Below are 14,262 nucleotides of genomic sequence, written 5' to 3' on the forward strand. Positions count from 1 at the left end.
ATCTTACTATGCTCCATTTGACGATTGTTTTATGTCAATTTTCCGAATATCTGCCCACATCCCACTCGTCTGAATGGCCTTCTTTTTTTATCCCTAATCGCTTATTCTGACCAATCCACACTGAACGAGGAGAAGTACCGGGAGTGCATCCATCTGTTAGTAGAGCAATGCGTGTTTGTTCCCTGTCGAGGACAGTCTTATATCCGAGTAAATCCGGATAAGATGGAATCAACGGAACACCATGTTTAATCAGCGTCTTGGCTTTTCACTACTTCATCCCTGTGCATTACGCGCTGCATCTGCGGAAAAAACTAGTCCATGTAATCCCAAAAACAATCATGGCAATCATAATAACAAGCTCGGCGAACAGACAAACAAATAAGCGACGGTGTAAAAGTGAGCATATTTGGTGGATCTCGCGCCATCTCGACAAGGTTGTCCAGGAGCCTTTCCCGCCAGAACCTGTTCATCAGCATTTCACCTGCCTCCCATGGAAAGTCCTATAATACCAGGATACAATTCGATTCACCTGTTCCCGGTATCCATATAGCAATAACAATAATAATAGTTCAGCCCGAACACCCTTTCGATGCCTAGCTATCGCGCCACCCAATGGAAGCACGATGGCTGAGATACTGCCAGGTTGTCCAAGTCTAGACTGGAGCAGTCGAACCATGGTGATTCAGGAAAGCGCGACTTTTTAGTCCAACATAAATTACTGGCTAAGCCAACTCTATCAGGGTTGGCTAACCTATGTTGGGTGAAACAGGAAGGTATATCAAACAGGCCGCTTAGTTCAGGTTGAAACCCATTGAGGCAGCACGGCTGAACCAGGTCATACACGGCGATCTCCGCCAAGTCGCTGCCGTGCCTATGTCAGGGCGCGCCCAGACAGAAGAAAAAGCACATGTGCAGAGAGTGACGCATCCCCAAGGTCACCATCGGTTCGACAAATCCGGAAAGTAGATGAGTTGGCGGCTCTCACCAAACGGCTTAGCAACACACGACCAGCGTAGTGGGCCTGAGAATGTTCACGACCGGAACACCACCATTGGCTGTACGAAGCGAACAAGTGAACGACCATATTTGGCCAATTAGTCATCCTATATATTTACGCAGACGCTCTGTATGTTTTGTCCTGGCAATACAGCCGTGTCCCCGGTTCTCTGTCTTCTCCCTATCGCGTAGGTCTGGCAGGTCAGTGCAGGCGTAACCCAATAGCTTGGCCACCGCACAATACAACAGCCTATTCATCGCCATTTCCTACGGTCGCTCTGGTGTTTCTCCTCCGACCAAAATCGTGACTATTCGGGTGGCAACAAACGGAAATCATCCGATGGCACTGGAAATTATCTCTGATGGGGGAAACAGCGCATTTTCTCTTATATCTGGAGTGTGAAACAAAAGAGGGATAATGGAGAACATCCACACGACTGTGCAACACATCGCAGAATCGGACACACTGTCTCTCAAAGTCTTTAGGTCATGCTGGAATTTATAAGAGTTTGTCTCCTAGGTTGATTTGATCTTTCCGTCAACACATCTTTGCACACGGGTCCAGAACATCAGACGTCGCGGTTTTAGTATTCGGTAGTCTCATAGAAGCACGAGTAACTTTTGAAGTGCACTTGGAATACACGCATGACCTGAAGTTATTGTATTGTTATATTTTTAAGTAAAATTCAAGATGCTTGTGAGTGTACTTCTGGGTTTGCCACTAGTGCACTTTGTGAGAAACAGGCCGAAAATTGCCTCGGATTTACTTTGATATGCGAACAAATACACTGTTACGAAGTGCCACTATGAAGACCCAGGTATTCTTTGTACCTTGGTGTACACGAACAATGGATAAGAGATCCAAGAGAATGGATAGGCGAACCGCAAAATCATATTACACACTCAGAGGTAAAGGGAAAACCTAAAGAAAACAAGCGCAAAATTCGAATTGTATGGATTCAAACTATTAATACCAAACACAGAAAGGTCACTCGGTAGAGGTGAACAGAACACACATTTTTTATTGAAACAGGATACTTCGAAATCTTGGCCCAGTCTTCGATTCGCCAATCTCTCGGCGTTTAGATGTTGTTGCCTGGATGGCAGTTGCACAATCGTTATTCTGGTTTGATAAAAACTTTGGGTTTTTCGAAAATGCTAATAGCCTGTTCCAACTCAATGAGGCGTTGTTCCAGTTCAGATCGTCGAACGCGAATTCGCATAGTGTCCATCCGCACAGGCAACTTGAACCACTCCTCAGTTAATTCCGCGTGTGCTACGGTGGAATAATAAAACAAGGTAAGCGTTTATTCGGTGCATTGGTCTCCTGGCCGGACAAAAAGTTCATCAGACCTACAACAAACGTTCTTCAATGAAGAGGGTTCAAATCGGGTCATCAATCCACAATCGTCAGTACATTTTATGCGTGGTTTTACTGAAGCGGATTTGTCATGTGTCTAGAGGTCGTCCCTTCAATGTAGGTTGACCTATCAGGGCGCGCCCAGACAGAAGAGAAAGTACATGTGCAGAGAGTGACGCATCCCCAAGGTCACCATCGATACGAAGCGTCCGGAAAGTAGGCGGGTTGGTGACTCGCACCGAACACGGCTTAGCAACACACGACCAGCGTATTGGGCCTGAGAGTGTTCACGACCGGAACACCACGATCGGCTGTACGGAGCGAACAAGTGAGCGACCATATTTGGCCAATTAGTCATCCTATATGTTTACGCAGACGCTCTGTATGTTTCGTCCTGGCAATACAGCCGTGTCCCCGGTTCTCTGTCTTCTCCCTATCGCGTAGTCTGGCAGGCTCAGTGCAGGCGTAACCAATAGCTCGGTCACCGCACGATACAACACCTCCGATAGGCACAGGTATTTTACGACTGCGGTAACTAGAAAAATACACAAGGGTGTCAAATGCTCCAGATTTCCCATATCTCGTTTGGCGACTAATTCATTTTGAAAATATATCGGCGGTTGAAATCTACGGGATATTCGTATCTGTAGACACCTTAACAGACAACGCGAACGGACAACCTATAAATCAGACGACCTGCTACCCAAAGACGCTATCAGTTTCTGTTCATCTCACTGAAATTTGCCGAAACAAAGCATAATCTGTTAAAGTTCACAGACTCGATACAACCAGCCTCATCGATAGACCGTCTTTTTTCCTTTAAGGCTACACCATGTTGATTCCCTACATTAATTCTTACTATGCACAGCGGGGCTTCTAGGGCTTTTGTTTCCGTTCTTTGTCTACACCCCTGATATTGATTTTTTTATTTGAACGCTAACCCTTTGGCATCGCGCGGCACGTGAACTTCATCTTGCGGCCACCTTGTAAAGATTTGGTGTGAACCTTAGGTAGGCGTATCCTTTCTGACTTGCTTTCCTTAGGATTCTATTTGAAACCAGTGTTACTTGATCCCGTCTAGAAAAGCCGCATAATCACCATTTTATCAATTTACTGCTGTGTTGATTGAACCGCATTTGTTGCTAAACTTCCGGACTTTTGGTGGTTTGCAAGTAACTCAAGGTGACCAACCTGATTGTTGGATGCAATCAGTAGGTTGAATGGGATGTATGTATGCCTGCATACACTACGAATTCGTTCGAAGGAAAGATCTGAGCAAGTTCTGATGTGCGGCTCAAACGATAGGCGAAGATATATATATCTTTGAGTGCAAGTCCTCTAATGTAGAACGTAGTCTAACAACTCGACTCCATCCACCATTCTGACAGCAGGTACGACAAGCAGACCAACACACGATAAGATTCTTTGGATATTAACCTGCTCACCTGCTTACCTATTGCAAATTTTCTTTGATCTAGGACAGTATGTCTCGGCTTCGAAACATCTCAGACAGACGCTACCTCGAAAAGCCAATCGGCTGCGATCTACGCGCACATCACGATCCAATATTCGGAGATCATGTGAAGACCAACTTGTCCCAACAGAGAATGCTCGCACTCCCTCTGGATAGTCGTAGAACTGCCTGAAACCGGGTTCACTCTCATTTTTTAATTCTCCGGGTATGATGTTCATGGGTCCAATTAATAAAGTTACATTTACCGACAATACAGAAAATAATGAGCAGACATCCACACATTAGAAGCGCTGGCTATGGTAGTTCGCTGATGTTGATCTGCTATACCTTTGTGATCAACTGGGAGTTCGGACAAGCAGGTGATTTATTTGTAGCCAGTCTTTCCGCCAAGCTTGGCAACGTTCAACACAACGGAGCACATTATTTACAGTGGTTAATGACAATAAAGCTGTGAACAGAGCAAGCTTCAATGACCCGGGCACGTCTATAACCAAGCCTTGGGGCACATCGCCCTGTAGTTCTCATCCAAGCAGAAGACGATTGAGTTTGTAGATTGAGACGCTCATTTCGTAACGAAGTGTGAAAGCCCTGACCAACAAAGCCACTCGATTTAAATGTTGCCATCGTTCCGATTGGGGAGTTCGAGGTAAAGCACCACAATCTTAGTGAGTCGAGTTAGGAAGCCCATAGTGCTGTCGCCACAGGTCTCACGTTCGTTACGTGGGTGTCTTAATTTCCGATTGATCAGAAGACCATGGTATTCGTCATTGATTACCTGGCCATTGCTTCTAGTATGTACCACCAACTTCGTTTTTCCTCAGTCTATGTGAACGGAGCTCTGATAACCGGAATCAACGTACCCTGGCGCACTGATTGTGGCCAAGTATCTGTCCGATTCGTGGATGCTCAGGAGAGTAACTAACACGAAGGAAAAACATGTGATTCGCCAACTCCATACCAATCGCATCGCTACTCAAAGACTTCATGCTCGTTAAAAGTAGCTAGAACAGTTCTTGTTTTTGAGTAAAGAAGCGGAAAACTTACCTTTCCGTAAAAGTTCAAGTGTGTTCACTCTATCTGCATCCGGCATGCGCACGTGACCTGGCGGCTGGTCGGGATCAGGACGACTGGCAGCTTCTTGTGCAGCGGCGGCTGCTGCCTGATGTCTTTCCCTGATAAGACTGTGATAAACCAAAAGTGTTACTTTATCACTGCATCTGACGGCGATACTAGCGGCATACACCTCGCAAAAATGACAGAGGACATTCCCTTCAGTGTGAGACACATCCCACACAGTATTCCAATTGCAGTATGGAATATTTTCCAGAAAAACACCCCATGAGTATTGGGCGAAGATTTTTTAGAACCAATTTAGCAAAGTAAAGTTAATCTATGGTCTTGGCACCATATCTGGAAAAATATGGGAACGAAGACTGCTAAGTTCATATGAAAACTGTGTAGGAAAGGCTCGATGTACCGCCATAGCTGATCAAGGAGGACGAATTACGAACCCATGATTAATCACACAACACAGTTACAAATAGGCAAATCACATTTCATTGATAGACTTCTACTTCATAAGTCCATACAATTGCGCCACTTTCCTTCTAAAATCCGCTTTGGTTGGTTTCTCAAAAAAACCTTCCAGCGGTAAAACCCATTCCAGAAGAAAGCACCTTTTAATAGTATTTTCAGGTGCTGTCTTAGAGAGGTTCAGCTTGCCACACTAGTGATGCATTATAAGCTGCTAACCATGGTCCTTCAATAAAAAAATAAACCAGTACTCTGTATGGGACAAAGTGCTGGGTTGAAAAGTAGGGCTAGGCTTCGCGAACTAAACTGTGTTCGAAGTGGTGTACCTTAAACATTCTTCCAAAGGAAAACAGCCAGTTGACTTGCTCGTATAGTTCTTCATTCTCCCGCCATTTCTATAATCCTTCCTTATCCTCCAGCCAGGGATTTATGAACCCTTCTGTCAGTTACTTATATGCCACTTCTTATCGCCATTGGGATCAACCCAGATCTTTGGAATCGGTTATTCTGACACGACTTGTGCTATCTACTGCTCTCAGATAGCGCTTTGTACAGATTACAGCTCCTACTGTCCGTACTAGCCATCAAGACTTTCAACAGAGACTCCTCACTTCCACTTTGCTTTTACTTCATGTCGACGTATTTACTGCCTCCAAAACACGCACCCGAGACTCCACTGCCATTGGGATCAACCCAGATCGGTTATTCTGACACGACTTGTGCTATCTACTGCTCTCAGATAGCGCTTTGTAACGGGGAGAGAAAGCACTCTGCGGAACCGTAATTCACGCGTTCCGGTTTCCTGACTCATTTAGTGTTGTGTCGTGGGTGGCCTTCTATTGGTTACGCCTGAACTGAATCTGTCAGACTGTACGACGAGAAGACAGTGGACCCTGAACACGGCTGTATTGTCAGGATAAACATACGGAGCTTCCGCGTAAATATATGGGATGACTAAATGGTCACATATGGTCGTTCGCTTATTCGTTCTGTACAGCCAATGGTGATGTTCTTGCCGTGAACAACTTCTCATCCATTCCGCTGGTCGCATACTGCTAAGCCGTGTTTGGTAAGCTCCACCAACGCATCTGCTATCCGGAATGTGTGAGACCGGTGTACTTTTTTCATGTCTGGGCGCGTTTAACTCAACATGGTAGAAGGTTTGTTCTGATATACCGGATCCTCAAAGATAAGGAAAACAGATTACGTCACACTTTGCCATTAAGTAACTGGGCCAACACTGTGATTAAGACGGGTGATATGAATGCCCAAATCGGCCGGAGAAGATCTAGAAAGGCATATCTGAGTGGCCGGTTTATTGGTAACGCCAACCGTGTTTTGGTTTACTTTAAGGTTACGTACACAAAAGTGCCGATACGCCCGAATGAACGTTCACGTGGGTAAAAGTGTGGTAGAAACTCAGCCAAACGACCACTATCATCTTATTATGAGTCACCAGGTGGGTGTAAAGGGATCGGACAGGTAACCTTTTGATCGGTAGTTCTAGTCCGCTACCCTTACACCAGACATCAACCGACGAATTTGTACAGGTGATAAATTCGACTTTAGGTCTGGCTCTTGACACTCAAATGACCACTGGTGAACATTCAGAATCTGAACAGCGGTAGACCTCCCCGAGTGAGCTGGTAGTAAGCAAGCCAAAGTTTGGAATTCCACTGAATTTTTACACGGCTTGTGTGGTCGGATCCTAAAAACGCAGACAAACAAACGCTTTCGTCTGTACTGTGGCTCATCAGGTGAAGATAGTGTTCAGATGTAGTGAGACCGCTACATTTTTTATATGGCTAATCTCACACCATCCCCAATGGGCGAGATGTGAGTGATTGACAGCGGACAAAGTGAAGCTGTCTGATAAACCTGCCATTTGGAGGACAGGACCGCAAGTAATCGAAAGCAGTGTGCCGGGTTAGTAAGTGCGTTCGGTGTGCACTTAGATCATTGGCGAACCGAGTCACTTGTATTGTTGAGGGTGAATATATTCCAGTGATTTGCGAGCGGGAACAACCTTGTTGAAATCGTTTGTCTCCGTCATTTACCAAGTGATGTGTAAAATGAAAGTTCAAATAAGAATAGCATGGGCGGAAAAACACTCATTGGAGTGGACTCAGGACACTGATCTTTTACCAGACGGATGACGCGTTACACTTCAGTACTCGAAATTGATCATCATCATCGACAGCATCGCATCAGTGTCCAACACCGATGCTTCGCCACCGTACAACCATGATTTATTTGAGAGCTCTATTGTAAAGAAAAAAATAAAGGTGGATGAAGAAGGGACTTAAGGTAAGCTTACTACAATCATTCCGATGTGCCTGTACCTCCAAACACTCATTTAGACAATCCGGATAGAAAATGACAACAAGAACGTTATCGATATGGATTAGCAGCCATATTTTGCAGCGTCTCCAATCAGGCGCACCGAGGATCACGCGGTCCCTATCTTGAAAGGTGCGTAGCACCGGCAGCACCTAAACGTTTTGTAATCTCTTTCATACACCTCTATTGGGTCAGGGATTGGCCACCTCTCTGTTTCCGCCACTCTGAATTTGGCACGGGAAACAGCACTCTTTTCTGAAAACGATGGTTCAGCGTGTCAATCAACGCAGTCCCTGGTGGTGATGTAGTCTTCGATGGAAGCCCCCTTTGCACAACTAAAAACTCGCTTTCTTATTTCCTCGTAACAGCCTCGCCGACGTCAACAATCACGAACTATGGCCCTGAGACAACGATTGTCGAACACCTGAAGACGTCTCAGTTCTGCTGCTCGAACAGGCCAGGTTTTACAGCCATACAACTACAGTCGGTGATGTGACCTGATACACATGTCCCTCGAGATTCAGAAATATACTGTTTTGATGCCATAGGTGTCTCAAATTAGCAAACGCGACCCGAGCGTTACAGATTTGTGCATTGACCTCAGCTGTCACACCACAATCAGAACTAACACAACTTCTAAGATACGTAAAATATTCTACAACTTCGACTATATCTCCCTGGATTGTAAGTGGCGTGTTCAGTGAGTGTATGTCCACGAGCAAAGTGCATACCAAAGGACGGGAGGACTTTGGTCAATCCATCGGAGAACAATGGCGCCTTCTCTTCGAAGACAAGAAAGATGCCGCCCGCATATTACAGATCGACAAGGTTTTCGTCAGAGGCTATTTGAAAACCGGAGTTTCGAAGACTTTCCAGATCTTAACAATTGACAACTGTCACGATCACTTGAAAGGACGGTGAGATTTGAGTGACCCAGTTGTGCAGGAGGCTAAATGTTCACATCCACCTCATGGTAATTGTACTCGAATTCCTCGCTTCAAGGTCTACCAAGCCCCCTCTTACTTCCTGACAACCCGTAGGTTAATGCAGGATTGTGGTTTATGGTTCAGAGCACCCGCATTCCACCGAAACCCACCTCAAAGCATGGATTTCATGGTGAGTCGGAGAAAGACCATAGTTGACCATGCGTGCAACCACCACTCAAACGCACTGGTCTAAGACTCAGGAACGCTTGCCATTCATGAGGTATAGACCGTGACCATGCGTGCGACCACCACTCAACTGCACTGGTCTAAGACTCAGGAACGCTTGCCTTGAGGGAAGGGCATGGAAAGTGGATTTAACGGTGAAGTCGTAGAAGATCCAGTGGAGTGGAACTCCTGCAGGCTTGACACTCACGCAGGAAACTAATTTCAGACGAATAAATAACTAAAAGTATCCTGTGCTAATACAGGACCCTTCTCAGGGTGCAAAATGAGTGAATCGGCTTATGTCCCGACGCTGGATCAATTCTTGTTGATTCCGATTGTCGCCACCAGCCACAAGGCACTGGTACGTCACTGAGACAACAGGACATACTGAGACAACAGGACATGATATATATCTTATCTGTCAAGGACCTGGCTCTCGATTCATGGTATCAAGGTATGGAATGGTCATTTTTCGGTTTTAACTCTCGGGAACCGGCACACCAGGTTGACAGGTTCCCTAACAAACATGGCTTGAAAACTGGTCCTGTTATGTCAGAATAGAATCGATGGAGATGGTACCGACACATTTAACCAATGTACAAAATCTATATATAGGACCGGAACACGTCGTTCTAACGTAGATTGGTGGAGAGGAAGGCCCTATATTTCGTCCTACTCGCTTTTCTCACTGTAATCGTCTCTTTCTAAGAAGATTCGGCACAGTTCCATGTTTTTTCTGAAGTATCCTCCATCTTGAGACAAAAACTGTCTTGTTCCATAGAATAAGGGCTAATACATGATTAGAAACGGACTAGTAGCATAATTCTGTTGTCTAAAACACAAATGTGGAACATGTTGCAACTTTGATGCGATTCCCATTACCTCATGAACTTCTCCAAACAAGGAGGAATTGTGTAGAAGTTAAAATACTTACTAGGCTGGCAGCCCACCGACAGGCAGTTGGCGTTCCGGCCACATATGTGGCTCTCTAACGTGAGCGACTTGGCTTCGTTTTGGGGAATTGAGGTGCGAAGTTGGTTCACTACCGGCCACATTGGATCCACGACTACTACTATTTCTGGAAGAAATCCCAATCAGATGAGCATTCGCCCTGACATAGTTGATGTTGCGTCGAATCAGCTGAACCTATAGATTACATCGTAAATGGGAATACAGGTATGCAATTGGATTTAACGAAGATACCCGCATGTGGACAGAAGGTGCACGCAATGACAGTCACAAGCCGGGCACCTAGGCCCACAATTATGCGAATTTTCATCTAGTGGATGATTATTATGCAGGCGCTCTGTAGAAGTAAACGTTTTGGTCTGATTTGCCTCCAGAAAGCCAGTAAAATCAAATATCTCGATAACTAGAGGTCATTTGACTTTTTGCCTAAAGGCCAGTAAAGGTTTTATAATGAGAGATCCCGGTAGTTCTGCTGCTAAAACCCCTAAGGTATTCGTTTTTATCATTTCGTCCAGCTGTAGCACCCTCACGGTGCCTAACTGTCATGCCACCAGGAGAAAGCACGAGAGTTGGGATACCGCCAGGTTGTTGCCCAAGCCTAGACAGGGAAAGTCGGGTTCGAACCACGGGGCCTTCCGGCAGTAAATTCGCACTCCAATCACTGAGCCATCTCGCCCCAGTCCCTAAGGTGGCTTAACAGGAACTTTGAACTATCATATCGTACAGATGATTGTATTCGGAGTTGAAATGTTCTGAGTAACGTGTAACTCCAGTATCACAGTTTGACAGTTAAACATCGAGACAACCTGACTTTCGAAACGCCGGAACACCTCAATATGAAATGTAGTATCAGTTTCAATGAATTTAACTCTACAGTGAGTTGCCTGTCCACAGTTTCAAAGGCTTTGTAGTTCACCAAACGCGCAAACTGTTTATTGTTTGCTATCTAGTGAGTGAAACTACCGAAGTTCTGTTTTGTCCGGTTCGGCGGGGGCGCGAGTCACTACGTCGCACTGTACACGAGAAAGGTCAGTTTGTCGGAAAGATGATAGTATTTTGCTTCTTCGTCCATTTAAGCATAGTTGGAAATTGGGTTATCTAGATATGTTCTTCATACTTTTTGCAAATCGAGCGAGCTGTGGTTAAGGTGTTAAGTGTATCAGATTGGTCACTCAACTGTGGCTGGAATTAATTTGGACAGACACTCACCGTCCTTACCAAATGAAAACAATGAATTAGGACAATGTTGGGAATTCGACTGGACTGACCAAAAGTGACCTCCACAGAAGGACGTTAACCATTAAAAAACCTATACTATAATACTCTATCAACTGGAAATGAAAAACACACTGAATATATTGGACCAATCGTAGAGAAAGACTAAAACTCGTACAGTAAAACTGTTCAATATGGGATGTGAATTTTAAATTACCTGAGTACTCTTGCAGGTATTTGGACCTAATCAGTAATTACCAAAAACTCTTCCAGGGGGGTTTCGACTCTGTGCTGGTTTGCAAATAAAAACTCATGCTTCTGTCGTTTGCGCTAAGATAGAGATTGTTGCAACTTGTAAGTGTTTCAGGATGTCATCCAATGATTCCAATGAAGGGATGGCTACTCAGTGAGTCTTTATACCCAACAGGTAATTACATCCCACAACCTTACGGGTGAAAGTTTTCGTCCATGTTCAGGAATATGTTCAGGGCCTAAGCCATTAGTGTTTGTCTCCTGATGTCTCCGAAGCATTGTTGGAATCTGATGGAGGGATGAGATCTAGAATGCGTGAAAATGTTGAATGGCTGCCGGAGAAAAGAACTCGTATGTAGCTTTCCTGAGAAGTTGAGATAGTTAGGTTACGTGTTTCAACGCCAAAGCACCACCTGTGTCTCCATCCTAACAGAGGTCAAAGGTTGAATTATGACTTTACAATGACCCCAAGCATGATACTGAGCATTTAAACAAGGAGAATGAAGAAATTAATGTTTAAAATGTGGCAACCAAATTGCCGCATGATAAACTTTCCACGGTTCCTGATGAGCACAGCACGACTAGTTAAACCAGTCGTCCAGCTGTAACACCCTTTCGGTACTTAGCTGCCATGCCACCCGAAGGAAGCACGAGGGCTGGGATACTGCCAGGTTGTCTAAGCCTAGACATGGGGAGTCGAGAGGCAGAGGTCGGGTTCGAAATACGAACCCGCTGGTCAATAAATTCGCGCTCTAACCACTGAGCCAGTGGACACGATCGTGGCCGGACATTTGCCTTAAACTCTGCTTTGGGATGTGTTGATGTCCTCGTCATTTTAGTTGTATGCCACTACAAAACGGTAAACTACTAAAAACAAGGAACAAAGCTTTTTGCTTATTATGTTATGTCATAAATGGAAACATCACCCTCCAAGAATGCACCACAGAGGTCGGCGTGATCAGTAAACAGTGCTTCACGTGTAAATAAATTTTTGACACTTGGAAAACGCCTTGAACTGATCAAAATGTCGTCATCTCAGAAAGTTTTCGAATAACTGAACTCACGGATATTTTTCACTTTTTCCGGAACTTAAACACCTACCGTTTTAGCCGACGATGCAGCAGGTACACTCAGGCGTTCTGGCCTTGGAGTCCAGACGGGTTTGTTGAGTGGAATGTTGCCAAGTTCTTCCAAGGTACACTTGCCAGGGGTTGTTTTTTCGTGGGCACGTAAAAAATCGCGCTTCGCTGGACCGGCTGAGGCAGCCCTAATCCGACTACTTTGAACTGAAGTAGGTCGTTTAGGCTGTGCTTGTCGACCTTTGGGCGGCACAGAACTACCCTGCCGGGGGGATTCAACTGCATTCACTTGAACGCCCTGCGAAACCGTTCTGGCTCTCTCTTGTATGGAACACTGTGTCGCACGACACTGAAGAGGTGGACGGGAGTCTTGTCTCCTGGATACACGAACTTCTGGAGACCCAACATTGGGTTGAAAACCTGAAGAATGCGGATCCATGCTACACTCTGTGGATTGATCATCGTTCAACGTGCTCTGGTCACCCAACCCAGTCTTAGCTGGAGGGTTCTCGATATTCTTCTGAGAAAGCGTAAAAAGCCATAAAAAGAATTTGACTGCGGTAGTTGAAAATTGAATGATTTTCGAGCAGCGTCCGGTTAAAAGGAACATATAATCATACATTTTCACCTAGCTCCTCTGAATTCCGGATAAGGTTAGATTCTCTATCACGTCAGACATGACTAAACATCACAAACGAGAGATTCAGCTGGGTTCCAGGTAGGTCTCTCGCAAAACCAAATTAGTTAGCAAATGAGTGCATTATGCTAATGACTAAGAAATCTTTCCAGACGCAAGAGAACACACTAGATCTAGAACCAAATGGCATGACATGCCTTACGGATCTGCCCGACTCTGTAAATGGATAACGGTGCCTTTATGACGAGTGGAAGATGGCAAGGAACTCTGAATGTGAGCTGGGAGTTGGGAGTGGATCCGAAGGTCAGGAGATCCTGACCTTAAGGTTCGCTGTTTGAAGTCACCCACTACATACTATTGCTTATTTTCTAGGCCTAACCCTTTTACTTTGGAGCGTGGGCTAGGTGTGAATTGAGGGGTGACGGTTGAGCTATTTGACTATTTCTACATGAGTTGGACCCATTGTTCACTGAGTAAGATCACGGCTTTCAAATTATGCAACAATCGACCAATCAACCAACTAACCAGTCAGCAAAAGGAGTGGTGGCAAATTTGTTGGCAGAAATAGGACTCATCTCAAAATCCTCCGAATTATTCTTCTGCGGTAACAACTTGCCTACCCGAGACCTAATTTTGTCAAACGTCACATGTACAGACCAAAACGAAATAGCCAGACTATTCCTCTGGCAACGACCACAGTTTGGTGGAACAACAGCCTTACGGGAGTAGCTTGTGCCTGCAGAAAGGTTGTGAAGGATACACAGTATGCACTGAAAAAAGGATGGTGTCGGTTTATTTGGACAAGGAATGTGGATTTGCTTTCTGAGGGCTGGAAACCGGTTCCGTCCTTCACCAATTTTAGGTTTCCTGGACAACTCCGGGTAGTTTGGTATATTTAGCCCGGAAACCGAAGCTGGCGACATGCTGTCGATCGATGCTGTCTTGACCTAATAAGTATGTGATGATAAGAAAGGTTTGAAGTAGTATCACGCAAAATGAGGTGAGTAAAGTTGTTTACTTAGTGAGATTCACCCAACTAACCGTTCAGAAGACAGTTATTTGCCCGAAACAACCGTTTTGCCCCTTGCACAAATTTAGAAGCGCGCATAGGCGGATCACTAAGTGGACAGATATCCCTCATCAGTACGAGCGAGTCAAGCAAAAAGCACAGCAAAGCCAATACCCTTCCTAGAAATCTGAAAACGAATAACAGTGATCTTCCCCCCCCCCCCCCCCCCCACACCACCCTAACTCTT

The 14,262-nt window shown here is 45.1% G+C and overlaps 1 protein-coding gene across 1 annotated transcript in view; it reads right to left on the minus strand.

The window, feature by feature from the left end:
• Positions 1–1,735: 1,735 nt before the first annotated feature.
• Positions 1,736–14,262, minus strand: part of T265_04329 (hypothetical protein) — a gene marked incomplete at both ends in the record, with an annotated part of 37,786 nt that continues 25,259 nt past the window's right edge. The window contains 4 exons of the mRNA XM_009169038.1: positions 1,736–2,272; positions 4,875–5,011; positions 9,789–10,000; positions 12,392–12,889. Of these exons, the coding sequence (XP_009167302.1) occupies positions 2,115–2,272; positions 4,875–5,011; positions 9,789–10,000; positions 12,392–12,889 (1,005 nt within the window). The remainder of the gene's footprint in view (positions 2,273–4,874; positions 5,012–9,788; positions 10,001–12,391; positions 12,890–14,262) is intronic.

This window comes from Opisthorchis viverrini, assembly GCF_000715545.1.
Source record: "Opisthorchis viverrini unplaced genomic scaffold opera_v5_70, whole genome shotgun sequence".
Lineage (NCBI taxonomy): Eukaryota > Metazoa > Platyhelminthes > Trematoda > Opisthorchiida > Opisthorchiidae > Opisthorchis > Opisthorchis viverrini.